Source organism: Purpureocillium lilacinum (genome assembly GCF_023168085.1).
Source record: "Purpureocillium lilacinum CBS 284.36 DNA, scaffold_2, whole genome shotgun sequence".
NCBI classification, from domain to species: domain Eukaryota; kingdom Fungi; phylum Ascomycota; class Sordariomycetes; order Hypocreales; family Ophiocordycipitaceae; genus Purpureocillium; species Purpureocillium lilacinum.
This window is the reverse complement of record NW_027072112.1, coordinates 6,574,698-6,588,667: the sequence shown is the minus strand read 5'-3', so window position 1 is coordinate 6,588,667 and position 13,970 is coordinate 6,574,698. Positions and strand designations below refer to the sequence as shown.

The 13,970-nt window shown below is 56.2% G+C and overlaps 6 protein-coding genes across 6 annotated transcripts; 4 read left to right on the top strand and 2 right to left on the bottom strand.

The window, feature by feature from the left end:
* Window positions 1-443: 443 nt before the first annotated feature.
* PLICBS_003791 (uncharacterized protein) lies at window positions 444-895 on the top strand (the record flags this gene model as incomplete). The annotated part of the gene is made up of 2 exons (XM_018323567.2): window positions 444-463; window positions 523-895. The coding sequence occupies 2 exons, from the start codon at window positions 444-446 to the stop codon at window positions 893-895; spliced, it is 393 nt and encodes a 130-aa protein (XP_018178798.1).
* Window positions 896-4,213: 3,318 nt separating this feature from the next.
* PLICBS_003790 (uncharacterized protein) lies at window positions 4,214-4,725 on the top strand (the record flags this gene model as incomplete). Its single annotated transcript, XM_018323566.2, has 3 exons — window positions 4,214-4,492; window positions 4,562-4,572; window positions 4,623-4,725. 3 exons carry the CDS (start codon window positions 4,214-4,216, stop codon window positions 4,723-4,725), a joined length of 393 nt encoding a protein of 130 aa, XP_018178797.2.
* A 351-nt stretch (window positions 4,726-5,076) lies between these two features.
* Window positions 5,077-5,925, bottom strand: PLICBS_003789 (uncharacterized protein; the record flags this gene model as incomplete). The annotated part of the gene is made up of 1 exon (XM_018323565.2): window positions 5,077-5,925. One exon carries the CDS (start codon window positions 5,923-5,925, stop codon window positions 5,077-5,079), a length of 849 nt encoding a protein of 282 aa, XP_018178796.2.
* A 605-nt stretch (window positions 5,926-6,530) lies between these two features.
* PLICBS_003788 (uncharacterized protein) lies at window positions 6,531-7,463 on the bottom strand (the record flags this gene model as incomplete). The annotated part of the gene is made up of 1 exon (XM_018323564.2): window positions 6,531-7,463. The coding sequence occupies one exon, from the start codon at window positions 7,461-7,463 to the stop codon at window positions 6,531-6,533; it is 933 nt and encodes a 310-aa protein (XP_018178795.2).
* Window positions 7,464-8,329: 866 nt separating this feature from the next.
* On the top strand, window positions 8,330-10,073 carry PLICBS_003787 (uncharacterized protein; the record flags this gene model as incomplete). Its single annotated transcript, XM_018323563.2, has 2 exons — window positions 8,330-8,562; window positions 8,624-10,073. The coding sequence occupies 2 exons, from the start codon at window positions 8,330-8,332 to the stop codon at window positions 10,071-10,073; spliced, it is 1,683 nt and encodes a 560-aa protein (XP_018178794.2).
* Window positions 10,074-13,337: 3,264 nt separating this feature from the next.
* Window positions 13,338-13,823, top strand: PLICBS_003786 (uncharacterized protein; the record flags this gene model as incomplete). Its single annotated transcript, XM_065600292.1, has 2 exons — window positions 13,338-13,342; window positions 13,607-13,823. 2 exons carry the CDS (start codon window positions 13,338-13,340, stop codon window positions 13,821-13,823), a joined length of 222 nt encoding a protein of 73 aa, XP_065456364.1.
* Window positions 13,824-13,970: the final 147 nt, after the last annotated feature.

Sequence of the window (13,970 nt, the reverse complement as noted above, 5' to 3'; positions counted from 1 at the left end):
GTACCGTCATGTACTCGGGCCATTCGGGGCGGGTGGGGCGCACGTCCGACCCGGTGTGGGGCCGTGTCTCCGTTCTTCAACATTCAGTGGACCCGAGCCAAACGGATAGCCGTCTCGGGTACCCGGCACCCAACAGAATGCCCTCGGCCGCTGCCAGCGTCATCAATGGATGGATGAAGGGATGCCATTGAGGAGCGGAGCCGGCACTCGGTCGGCATGCTCGCAGACCAGTGCCGCGTCATGCTCACTTGGTTGAGTCGGAACATGAAGTCATCTGTGATCTCACGTGTGGACGATTCATGACATGATGCATATATAAGACACAAAGGGCGGCAGCTTACCCCCGACTTCATCACTCACAAGAAGCTTTACAAGCAATCAACTCTCTGATAACAGACAGTCCATTCTCACACTTTGCACGACCACATACTTGCGCCATTACGATGTCGGACCCCAAGCAGTTGTAAGAGATACCCCTGGTCTCTTCCAGCGCCTCCTGCTAATAAGGCTGCCCCATGACAGAACCCGCCCCCGCGAGATCGTCAAGGTCGCCTTCGACTATGAGCTCGCCAACTGCCCTGGCAAATCTATTATCGGCCTGCAACTCGAACTCCCACCCGGTGGTTGGACGCCTCCCCACAGACACGGAGGCGCACAGGTCGTCGCTCTCATTCAGGAGGGTGAGATGCTCAGCGGAATGAACGGAAACCCGCCCAAGGTATACGGACCTGAGCAGACGTTCATGGAGCTTCCCGGGTGTCATCACACCGTGGGAGACAACAACAGCGCGACCGAGCGCTGCCGTTTCTTGGCCATCATGGTCGTTGACACTGAAACGATTAAGACGGGCGGATATGCGGCTCTCACGGTGTTGGACGAGGAGTGGAGGAGCTAGAGTCACCATGTCTCAGCTAGTAACGAGGGTTGTGGCTTATTTGTCGCTGTATCTTCGTCTAACCACTTAATCCACCTCGCCGTCGCACCTCTCTCTACCAGGGCAATGACCTCTATGACACCAAATCTTTCTGCAATAGTGTTCACATTCGGTAGCATGCCGCGTTACTATCAAAGCTCCACGTCGCCACAATCAAGCCCTTCGTTGCCTGAAGAAGACTCACGGTCGGTTTCACCAACCACTCTGGGAATGGATAGCATATTAAGCGACACAAGCCAACGTGGTTGAGTTCCGTGGCCAGCCCTCCGTGACTTCGCGACTGTTTCCCACCCATGATTCGTAAGAAGCCCAGCTCAAAAGAACATGGATCTTTTCCAGTCTTTCTTTTGCGTCGCTCTGCTCTGGTCCACTTGCCACGTCCTCCAGGAGCTCTCGGTGGCATCTGTCACCTCCGTCGGCGCCACTGACTGCACGCGATGTCTGTCGATGTAAGCTTGCCCAGGCCGAGCAAGGCCCAGGCTTCGCCGATGCTCGATTGACGAATATTCATCCTGTAGTCCCCACTGCGAGACTGGCGGCGACGGCGATATCACATTGATCGGAGGGGACGTTGTGTTTTGCGCTCTGAAGCCTGTGTGCGTGCTCTGCTCCTCGCTTGCGTAAACTGCACGCATATAGCCGTCGACCAGTGCCGTTTCCGATTCCCTCCGCATGGGGGCCTGCTCGTCAGGAAGACGGCCAAAGGTTCCTCGACCGTTCTTCCTTCGCCGGTAGCAACAGATGCCTAGCAGCAACAATGTGGCCACAAAGGCTGCCATGTAACAGGTTAGCGAGATGATGCACGTTGGCAATGATCGATTTGCCCGTACCAAGTGTCCCAACGACGATGCCGGCATCGGCCCCAGCGCTCAGACCGGATGGAGTGCTGCTCCCAGAGATGGCTGCCCTGTCAGTCGCCGATCCAGGCGCTTGACTGTCGACTTCGTTGTCCGTGACAACTGTGGGCTGCTGTGGCCCCGCGGGTGTGTCTATTGCCGCTGACGTGCCGCTGGCTGTCTCCGTGACCTCGGATGTCCTCGTGGCTGTCAATGTGCTCGAAGTCGACGGCGTCTCGAAGAAGTTCCCTGGTACCAGGGGGAAAGTCGTCGGACTCAGTGACAAAGAGACAACCGGTGTGGATGAGTTCGCCAGTGACGTCGTAGCAATCGGCAGCGTTTGCGTAGAGGTTACTTGGACCACGGAGCTGGATATGAGGCGCAAGTCTCCGGTCGGCGCAGAACTGGCTTGGGTGGATGGAGGTAGGCGATGCGTCGCAGTCGTTTCTGTATCCGAGTCGGAATTTGAGAATTCATCGTAAGCAGAGCCAGACTCAGACTCGCTGCTGGGCGACTGTTGCGGAGACGCCGAGGTATTGGATGGATTGACGCATCGCCTGCGCCGCGCTTGTGGTCTCGTCGGAAAGTCGTTTTCGCATTCAGATCCACCATCCGACTCGTCTGACGCATATTCTCGACGCGAGATCCGACGCCGCAATTTCCCACCGCCAGTCCGCCGTCTGGGTTTGTGCTTAGCAGGTAGGTCATCATTAGTGAATGGTGATGTCCTGCCAACACACCTTGTAGTCGTTGAGCGACGTGCTTCTGCGTCGCCATCGTATGGATCAACGACTGCGCGAGAAGTCATCTCTGCAGGATTTTCTCCGCTAGGAGGCAAATTACCGCCGCCACAGCGAAGTGCTTTGGTTGTGGAGAAGAAATTAAAATACAAGAAAGGGTTCCAGAAACTCCTTTGGCACGGGAGGTCCGCCGGGCAAATACACATACGCCACAACCGAGATCATGTCGAGGCTTGCCACTTTAAGTCCCTGATCGGTCCTGGAGATGTTTCGCTAGCTTGTTTCGTACCCTCGACCACTTTCACGTTTAAGTCGGATCGCGCGACCAAGTTCCGCATATAGCCTACTCTGCGGCGCGGAACGTTTCAAACCAGGATCTCTCCATCTCGACGGGCAAACACCATTGGCCTTGATGCTTGCTGTCGAGGCAGTTTAATTTTTAGGCTTTGTCTCTCAGCATCTAAAACCACTCTCCGGTTTCGCAAGATAGGTTAGAAATCTCATTTGCTCCCAAATATATACAACCGCAATGCATGGATGGCGGCTGTATCCCCACGCTAGCCAAGTCGGATCGCGAAATCCGGGGCAGTTCTGAAATCATCGTTTCAAGAAGTGGGGACCACACGCCTGTCCCGGCCGTGATACTCAAAATCTCGAGGAAAGAGTCGTTTCTTGCTGTTACTCGAAGAGTGCGTGCGACGTAGTCAGGTGGATCATCAGCAGCATATCCTTGTGAGGCCACAGGTGGGTATGCCTCAAGTGCCTAGCCCATGACGTCTCTACACATGCGCTGAGGCCGGCGCGCTTTGAGGGTTGACTGATGCGCTGGAATTTGGGTTTCCTGGGCTTCACGCCGGCTCGCAAATTCTTGTAGGACATCTGCTACTCGGCTCGGCATCCGCAGGTATATGCGTATCTGCGTGTCAATGCAATCAGTGCACGTTGCTGAGTGTGGTCCACGAGAGAGAACACACCACTCACATGAATACTGCAAGTCATATCTACAAAGCTAGGGCTAAGACCACGGTCATGAAATTTAAGCCTAAAAGAGGCGCAGTTGGATCGACGTGTGAATCGCGAGATCGTGTGGAGCCTCACAACCCGATTCTTGTATACTTTTCGGGCAGGACAGACGGTATTAGCCAAGGCCGCGGTTATGTTCATTCATATATGCGAGCATGTTAGTTCCTGTCAGCATGTTAGTTCGCCATGGAGCTGACATGAACGGGGCCTTGCGCTCAGCTCGCTCGCCAAAGTGGACATCGTGAGCCGCAGCATGCGCGGGGGGGCCACATCTGCGTGGAATCACGCAACTTGCAAGTGCCTGCGTACCGTCTTGGTAGCAACTACCAGGGGTGCCGCGGCTAGGCGATGGAGCCGCGGCTCCAAAAACGAACGACATCTCATTTGATGCGATTGGGTGTAAGTGGACGGAAAGGCCGTTGGACTGCTAAGATGAAGTCGCGGCGACAATGCAGAGGGCGCAAAGGCGAAGTGGAATGCCCACCGTCGACCCATCTAAAATTACGCCTACATTGTAATTGTGCCCAAGGCATTTGATGTCCCCGGAGGAACGAGGCGGGCCGCCATATTCAATGATCAACAATAAAAGGCCAATGGTGGCCTCGGTTCTATGACCGTCTGAAGCAGCTCTCTTCTCTTTCCTTCAGTTACCCTACCCCGACTCATCGACATCCAACAAGATGAAGTTTGTGACCCTCTCCACCCTCAGCACTTTCGTGGCATCAGCCCTCGCGGCCGATTGTTTCGGGATAGTCAACAAGGGCCTTGCACAAATGGCCGACCCATACTGGGATGCCCGCTATGCCATGTGCCATAACGAGCCGAACACAGGTTGCGGCTGGCAGAAGGAGTGCTCGACATACGCATCGAAGAACTTCGGTCCTGGCGGCAAGCTGAAGCTTCAGGTCACCCTGAGCCGCAAATACACTGGGAACAAAAAGGGATTCAAGGACTGCTGGGTATGAAACACACGCACACCACTGCCAGTGAAGAGACCCGATGAAAGCTAACCAAACCGTTTCTTGCAGCGTGCGACTGAGTAAGTGCCAAAGTCCATTCTATATTCGAGCTTTCTCTAACGATGAGCAGAGACATGATCAATCAGTGTGTCAAGGGACAAGAGAGATACGTCAGCACTTGGACATACAACGGTCAGCTGTATCAGTTTGACGCAGTGGTGGTTGGAGCCTAGAGGCGGGCCGTATCTAAGGGTAGCAACCCTGGCCCGGCAGCGGTGAGACTTTACTCTTCATGAGTACGTACGTACATACATGCCTTCACGAGCCGGGAAATTATCAGCACCATACTGGATATGCGGGGACCTCAAGCATCACTATGGTATTATGTGCCGACCATGAGGTATAGCTAGAGAAATGATGACTCCACTTCAGTGCTCGCAGGTGTTATAAGAAGACGCGCAGCTGAAATATATTGATTGAGCGCAAGTTCATTATTCGTAACCGCCGTGCGGTATCGTGTATGGAGAATCTGACGCTGACTGGCACCAGACTCTCTGGCTTCCATCGATCATTCCACATCAACATCAAGGCTCTGCTCTTTTGCGGCATATGACCTCGCCGCTCGGCACCGCAAACCACGCATCCTCCTCAGCTCCCCAGCGCTTCCACACGTCCGAAGTCTTCTTGAGCTCGTCTTCGGTGGCCACGCCGGCCTCCGTGGCCGTCTTGGCAAACGCCGAGGCCACCGTTCGCTCCGCCCACAGGCCACTCCACCAGGCAATCTCCTCGGGGGTGCTGTAGCACCAGCTGGTGGAGCTGGCGGTTACGTCGGCCGGCGCGAAGCCGGCGTGGCGAGCCCAGGCGTGCACCATGCGTCCCGCGTCGGGCTCGCCGCCGTTGGCAGCCGCCACGCGGCGGTACAGGGCGCGCCAGTCCTCCATGCCATCAATATTGGGGAACCATGAGAAAGCGCCGTAATCGGACTCGCGGGCGGCGACGATGCCGCCTGTCTTGGCGACGCGACGCATCTCCCGCAGGATGCCGACGGGGTCCTTGACGTGCTGCAGCACCTGGTGACAGAAGACGACGTCGAAGCTATCATCGGGGAAGTCGAGGGCGTTGGCGTCGCCGACAACGAACTCGATGTTGGCGATGCCCCGTTCGGCGGCGAGGGCGCGCGCCTTTTCGAGCACATCGCCCGCCCGTTCGAGGCCTGTGACGTGCCCCTGCGGAACCAGCGCGGCGAGATCAACGGTGATGGTTCCCGGTCCGCAGCCGACGTCGAGGACGCGCATCGACGGCTTCAGGTGTGGCAACAGGAAGGCGGCCGAGTTGGTGGCGGTGCGCCAAGTGTGCGACCGCAGCACCGAGGCGTGGTGGCCGTGCGTGTAAGTCGCGGCCTCGGCCTTGGGTGCGCCGTTTGTTGCTGACATGGCTACGGGAGGGGTTGTGGAGAGGGCTCTGCGGGCCAGACTCTGAAAGCAACAATGCGTTGGATTCCAGAGCTGCGACCATGTTGTTGAACCAATCCAAGTGAGGCGCTGGTTGGAGGCTTTATATACTTGGTTTGGTTCAAGTTTATGGTGGTTGATCAAGTCCGGTGTCGGAGCCCATGAACGGCAGGTGCAATCCACAGCGGCGCCGTCTCCGCACCGGCAGCCGAACGGCGTCTCCACAGCCGCCTTTGCCGGCCGAGTTGATGCCATTGATCTCCGTCTCTACGCAACACATACTGCCATGACGTATAGACCGACCAGAAGCAGTCGGCTACACATTGCAACCCGTTTCTGTCGACACATTCTTTCATCTAGAGGTGGCACATTGGAGTACGCCCTTGTCAATGCAGGACACGAGGACATGAACACCTGACGCTTCTGCATGCGTCTAATTAAAAAAGATCTAGGAGGCCAAGCGTTGTGTTCATGAAATCAGCAGCCCAAGTATCCGCATCCGCGTCTACAGACATCCCGCTGCCTCCCAAGTCATTGGAGGCCGTCACTACTTTCGTGCCCGTCGTGCCCCTCGCGTCTCCCACGGTTCAACCTGTCCTCATGACAGCCTTCAGGCTCTCGACAACCTTGGAGTACGTCATTTCCGTCTTCTCAGGGCTGTGCAGATTCGGCTTGATCGTCTTGTCGAACCCGTGCGCGACACCTTCCACCTTGACGACCTCGACGCTTCGCCCAGCCAACTCCAGCTTCCGTCCGAGGGCCTCTGTTTCCGGTGCCAGGATATCCCCAGAGCACACAAAGAGGAGAGTGAGCGCGGGAAACGACGATGCATCAGCGTGCATTGGCGAGGCCCTGGGCGACGTCCGGTCCTCGAGTCGAGGGACGTAGCAGTCGGTGAAGAAGCGCTGGAACCAGATGGGCAGCCGCTCGATGGGTTCCGGGACCACCCGGTCCTCTGCGGGTATGTTGAAGTCAACGCCCGGGTAGAATGCGTAAACTGCCCGGACGTTGATGTTCTTGAAGTCGCGTCGCAGTTCGGACGCCGCCACCAGCGCCAGGTTGCCGCCAGAGCTGAACCCGGAGAGCGCGACACGGTCGACGTCGAAGAGGCGCTTCTGGCTCTCGACCCATCTCAGCACGTCCTCGGCGTCCTCAATAGCAGCGGGGAAGGGCCGCTCCGGTGCTTTCTGGTAATCGGCGTCCAGCACGAGAAGGTCGGCGTCGCGTGCCACCCGCTCGCAGAAGGCGTGGTCCATTCCCAAGTTTGGGATGATGTATCCGCCTCCATGCCAGTTGACGACGAGGCCTCGGGGCTCGCCACTTTCGTCGTAGTTGGGCGGGTAGTAAATCCAAGCCTTGATGAAGCGACCCTTCTCTCGTGACGGTATGCGCACCTCCTTGCGCTTACACGTCGCGGACGGTCGGAAGTGAGAGCGCGTAAAGACGTAGGTGAGCAGGCGCAGGAGCGACGTCACCGCCTTCAGCCTGATATACTGCACAAGACCGTGGGGAGACGCCATTGTTGCTGGGTGCGAGTGATGGTGGTGGAAATTGCTCAAGCACGACTCATTGTGGCCTTGATTGTGCTGAAAGGCCTAGAAAGAGACTGCCAGAAACGACCGTGGACTTGCAGCCTACTTTTTATTTTATTGTCCGCCGTATTCTGACGAGCATTCCATGCGTGGCAAACGCAATCAATTAGGGAATGTCGCAGCCAAACGAATGGAGATTGCTTCACCGAGCCCCCTCCCCCACTGTAAGCCGGCGAGCCGCCCGGCCGTGAGTCATCACCGAGCGTCCGGCGGCAGCTAAAAGGGATTCGGGCTTTCTGTGAGATTATAATGTCAGTGTTGGCGGGCGCGATGCTACGCAGGTAGCTAGCATCGTCACCGATGGCGCCACAGCTGTCATAAGCGCGCGCGCTCAAGACACCAAGGATGGCAACCAACCAGCAAGACTAGTTGGTGATCCCCGGATGGCTGCGCCGCCCCCGTCACCCGTGTGTCCAGAACACGACGGCCCAGCGGCATCTCTGCTCCACGGCGCCCCTGTGCGGCCCAGCTTGCGGGAGGATGAGCCGCGCGATCAACGGGTATTGAACGCTACGCCATCTGCTGGCCAATTCGATTGCACAAACAAGACTGGGGAGTTTTCAGTTGGATCTGAGGATTTGTTCCATTCAGGCTGTTAGTCAGCGCTCTCACCGCCGAGCTGAATTGCTGACGCTCCAAGGGGTCTCAGGGTCTCGGACGCGACGCGATGCGATCCTTCCTCCACCTTGCGCCCAGCGTCCATAGGCTTTAACTTCCAGTGCACAGCCATTCCAGGGCACCGAAAGGGGTCGAACCCGGCTGCAGTGCGCACTCTGCACCGGTGCGGTCGCACGATGCCACAGGAAGCATCCAGCGCAACTGGCATCCTGCGCCAGGCGGCTGAGCAGCCGCCATCCAGCCATGCGCTCTTGATCGTGGCCGCGGCCGTCGTGTTGTGGCTCTGCTGGAGCCATTCGCGGGGCTCGCACGAGCCCAAGGCGAGCCAGCTGATGCCCGCCTACGTCCCGCTGGAGATTGGCCTGAGCACGATCCTGTTGCAGTGCAAGGGGCTGGTTTCATACCTGCCGTGCGTCTTGCCCTCATGAAACTCGCGCCGCACGACGGTACGTGTGCTGACATGGCCATAGCTTTGCCCTGCGCCGTCGAACTGGGTCCCTGTTTGGCATCACGCGCCGACACCAGATCCTGTACAACCTGCCCGGAGTCGACAAGCTGTTTGCGACTGGCCACCGCACGCTGGACACGAACCCCTTGGGCCTGAGCATGGTCTTGCGCGTGTTCGGCGGCCTCGTGCCTCCAGAGCTTCGCCCAAACTTTCCGGCAATGTGCAAGAAGCTCTCCACCCCCGTGGAGAAGGGCTTTGTAAACGATGAGGCGGCTACCGCAGCGCTTGCGAGAGCCGACGTCCCTGGCAAGGTGGGAGACCTGCTGTCGTTCTCGGAGGAGCCAGCGTCCCAGCGGCGCTGGGAGCGGGCGGCGAAGATCAATGTCATGGCGCAACCTGGCACTGGCCGCTCGGCAGCCGTGGAGCTGGATCTAGAGAATCTGTTGCGGGATCTGGGCGCCTGCATCTCGATACCGCAACTATATGGCCAGGACTTTCTCGACCGCAACCCCACCCTTCTCGACGATTTCTGGAAGTTTGACAACCATGCCTTCCCGCTGCTTGTCGCAGGGGCGCCCAAGTGGATCCCTATCAAGTCATTCAAGGAGGGCGTCGCGGCGCGGCATCGCCTTCACCTTGCGCTCGGCGGCTTCTTTCGCCGTCTGGACCAATTTATGAACAACGAGTCGGTCGACTTTGATGCCGACATGAGCGACGTCAGTGTCGTTGCCAAAGAGAGAAACGCGGCATTCAAGGAGTTTGGCGTCCCCATTGAGAATCGGGGGAAGCTGGAGACGGGCACCTTTTGGGGCCAAAACGCAAACACGCAGCCGTTGGTCTTTTGGTTCATCCTGTACATCTATGCCACGCCCCGGCTGCTAGAGGCGCTACGGAGCGAGGTCGAGCCTTGCATGGCCGTGACCAGAGACGGCGCGATAACGCAGATCACGAGAGTAGACATCTCGGCGCTCGGACGTGAATGTCCGCTCCTCAAATCGGCCATGTTTGAGACGTTCCGGATGGTGAACGAGCCGACATCGATACGATACGTTGCCCGGGCGCTGCTCGTTCCCGATGGAGAGCATCAACATCATCTGGAGGCCGGGACTTGGATCTCGGTCCCCCACGCCGGGATTCAGCACGAGCCGTCCATCTTCGCCGAACCGGACCAGTTCATACCAGATCGGTTCCTCGAGGTGGACGAGCGGAGCGGCAAGACGGTCGCGAGGTACGGCCGATTGAGGCCCTGGGGTGCTGGCGTCGGCATCTGCAAGGGGCGCACGTTTGCGGAAAAGGAGATTCTTCTCATAGCCTCATGCTTCATCACACTGTGGGATATGGAGCCCCCAGGTGGCGGACCGTGGCAAGTGCCGGGATCGGTGCCTGGAACAGGTGTTGCGCGACCCAATGGAGCTGTGCGTGCCGTGCTCAAGCGACGCTCACATGCATCGTGGCGGCCAGACGTGGAATAGCGGTTGTGCCTCAGCAGTGTGTCTGCCCGGAGCATTTGGGGCACCTTCCATCGCCCGGTGAATACATGCGATAGATGATCGATCCATGCTCTCTTTCTTCTCGACTTTTCTGCCCGTTGGCTGGCGGCGTGGTGTGCCCAACAAAGCTTACCCGAACCCGTGCACACATGCAGTGCACACCGGCATCACCACCACCTGGTCACCGTGCCACAACATGCTCGGGATCCCTTCTTTCCTCAGAGCCCTCTGTGTACGACCATGCACTGCAATCCTTCATAAGTGATTGAATCGATGTCCCCAGGGAGTCGGCGCCTCAGACTTGTGGCGCGACGGGCATGTGTAAGCGGCATGTGTCCAGCTCCCTTCTCCGTTTGAGCAAGCCCGACAGTTCGAGTCCCAAATGAACGGGAAGGTTGGTTCTACGGGGCTCTCCGCGAACCTGGGGAGGCTGGGGGCCGGCTCCCATTTGTTTTTTTTTTTGAACGTCGCATCACAAGCAGGTTCACGGCGAAACAACTAAGCCGCGACGGTGACGCCTAATGGCTTCCCAACAACGCCTCTACTTTGGTGCGTCGCGACACCTCTCTGAAGCATGACCACTCTTCAAGGTATCTGAGCCAATATAAACTGCGTTTCATCAAGATTTGGCCGCGCACGGCTCGAAGTGCTGCAGCTACGGTTGGCGACGGCGCGCGCCACTATCCCGCAAATCAATATAAGCCCGTGACAACGCGGCAACACATGGAGCCACGTCGCGATATTTGCCAAGGCCGGCGCCATAGCCATATCGGTAATCACAAAGTCGGCATACCGTGTCATTTACGGAAATCCTCTGACCAGATGGCACTGGAGTGACAGTACCGTCCAGTGTCATGGAGTGTTTGGACAATCCGCTCCGCTGCCTCTACTGGCTCGAGTATTGGCATCATGAATCCGAGATCGGTTGCTCTAATTATACTACTGCGTCTATGCTCGTTTGGGTGATTGCGGGGGGTGACAAACGCTACACAATTTGATCCTGTCAAGCAGGATGCTCCTCTGCAGCTAAGGCGCGTGTGACTGAAAGTGCCATTTGGCTCTTTAGGAGCATGTTAGCTGTGCCTTGGTGGAGCTGCCTCGTACATCTGCTTGCGGACTCAGTCTGGAGCACAGACGTGGCGTGTTGGGCCTTGACCCTATTCTTTGGTGATCTACCATTTTTGTCTCATACAACGGCCACTGCTCTAGGCTGGAGGGGCTGCTCTGCGTCATTTTCATCCTCGTCATTTGATACATTGGGCAGGCACCAAGCTTCCAAGAGGGATTCGGAGGTGACAACTGGGGATATTTATGGTGTCTCAAGATGAATCTCATACTTGGATCAGCTTGACAATATCACACGCGGGCTGTGCAAATCACAGAGCTGTATCCGTTTTCTCACGCGGCTGACACATTTTATTCCCAATACCGACCTGCCACGTCATTGTAACAGTAAGCCATGCCGCTGGCCTTCTGAGACCTTTTCTGCGCCGCTCTGGGCATGTCCTACACCTGCTCCCTTTGAGGCCTTTCATCTACTCGTGATCTACATTCGCAGCAGCTGTGGTATTTTCTGTCGAAGAAATGTCTGGACTTCGAATCCCAACTGCCTTACGTGTCAGTTGACAACAATTCATCCATGTATAAGATCGGTTGGGTGCGGTAAGCCATGTCTTGCAACTTCTGGTGACTCTCGTTGTGACTATATCTGCGCTGAACCTCTGTGTTAATGACCACAAGCCGTACCCTCCCCCAGTCGTGCAACATGCGAAATTCACAACAGCTCAGCCAGGAGCCGGATCGTACGGCTATCATCCTGCCGCACCAGAGCACACGGGCAGACACCAGCCCAAGGATCAGTTTGCACAGTCTGGTACGAAAACAATCTTTGCGCGTAGTACCTGCAAGCTTTTTAAAACGCCTAAGAAAGCACCTTGTGTCAATCGGTATTCTTCACTAGAGGATGGCACCAAACAAATCTACGCTAAAAGGTATTTTCACCCTCTTCCTGAACCGCTGAGAGTCCATGTCGGCATGCCGCTAACTACGTTATTGCCTGATACAAGAGCCAGATTGTGCCCAAGAAGATATGGATACCTCTCCCATCAGCGATGATTTCTCATTCATTGCTTTGTGGGACTACAGAGTTCGATTATTCTGGCTCCTTGAGCTGGCTAGTCTTGCAGCCTTTGCTGCCTGGCTTGTTGTAGCATCGTCCATCTGCCAGGACCAGGCTTCTACGGCGCGCTGGCCGAAGACACTATCTCGGGTATTCCACAGTCCCGACATCCACACTAAGAACATATCGGCATTCGGGCAGTGGGATGCTGGCGCTGCTTCCAGGACCGTTCATTCTCCTGGGGGCTTATTCGTCGATGTATGGTTCTGTTTGATCGTTACCATGGCTTTGGACGCCATAGCCGTCGTGGGGACATTCAACGGAGCGCTCATCCGTCGTTTTCACTACGCCGTATCGCAGCGGATGATGTATCTCGCGTCCGTCATATCCTACACGGTCTTATGGACAACAGACAAGGAGAATCTCTCATCGCTATATTCTATCTTGTCTCCGCTGTTGGTCTTTTTGTCCTACTTCTTGTTCTGTCGTTGCCTCAACACGTTCGAGAAGCGCGCATCTTCATCCATCCACCATCGTCGCTGGGAAACATTGTCACAGTACAGCCAAATCCTAAGGCGCTCCGAAATAAGTTGGAGGCAAGCCATGCTATACGCGGCAACAGTTGCGAGCTTCGGGTTCGGTTTGACGATATTTGTCCCTCCTCCGTGGTCGTCTCTGGTTCCAGTTCTCCAAGTCCTGTTCGAGGTATGTCAAGCTCTGGCCAATCGGTGCTCCGCCTAATCAGCAACAGTCGCTTTTCTTCTCGGCTGTCAAGACCGTCAGGACTCCACGTTACCTTCTCTTATGCTCCCCTGCATTCTTTGCCAATATTTGCGTTCATTGGGGTGTGGTACCCTTGCTCTCCTCACCGAAGCTTACAGTCTCCCCATATGCCTTTGTGCTTCTGCTATTCTTCGGCCGGATGATGCTTGATGCGCACCTCTTGACCACATTGTGCGGTCGCCGTGAGCTACTTTGGGCGCGGAAAGAAGTCCTTATGTCTACACGCAAGCTCGCTCAACTTTGCCTGGTGATGGTTCTCTTGCAAAGCACGGGAATAAAGGTTATCACTTACATCAAACCGATTATGTTTCTAGGGTACTTTGGCATGATTAACACTGGAGTTCATGCTGTCATTTCTTATAGCTTTGTTGTCGAGACGGCCAACACTTGAATGTGTCGTGTACGAACCCGAAGGAGCACTCTGCCTAAATTCGCTGCTGCCCAGGGCAGGTACAGAAATTGGAAAGCTGTCGCATTCAGCTTTCTTTCTCTCTCTCTCTATATATATATATAGAGGAGTGCTATTTGCACAGATAGAAAAGCCTAGCCGCACAGATGTTCCGCATTCAATATCGTTTCTTGCAAATCCCGCGCGGCCCAGCCCGCTAAGCAGCGACAGCAACCATGACGACGACAGCAACGACAGCAACGACAGCAACGACAGCAACGACAGCAACGACAGCAACGACAGCAACGACAGCAACGACAGCAACGACAGCAACGACAGCAACGACAGCAACGACAGCAACGACAGCAACGACAGCAACGACAGCAACGACAGCAACGACAGCAACGACAGCAACAGGTGGCTCACCGCTGCTGTCCCATGACTGTACACCAAAAATGGCTGGCGTGGCCCCAAATAGGTGAGGAAACATATGTGCGACTGGATTTTTCCGTCTGTGCGAACGGCACTACTCTATATAAATCGACTGCCACCGAGAATGACAACCAGTTTCGGCGACTGCTCTACAGTG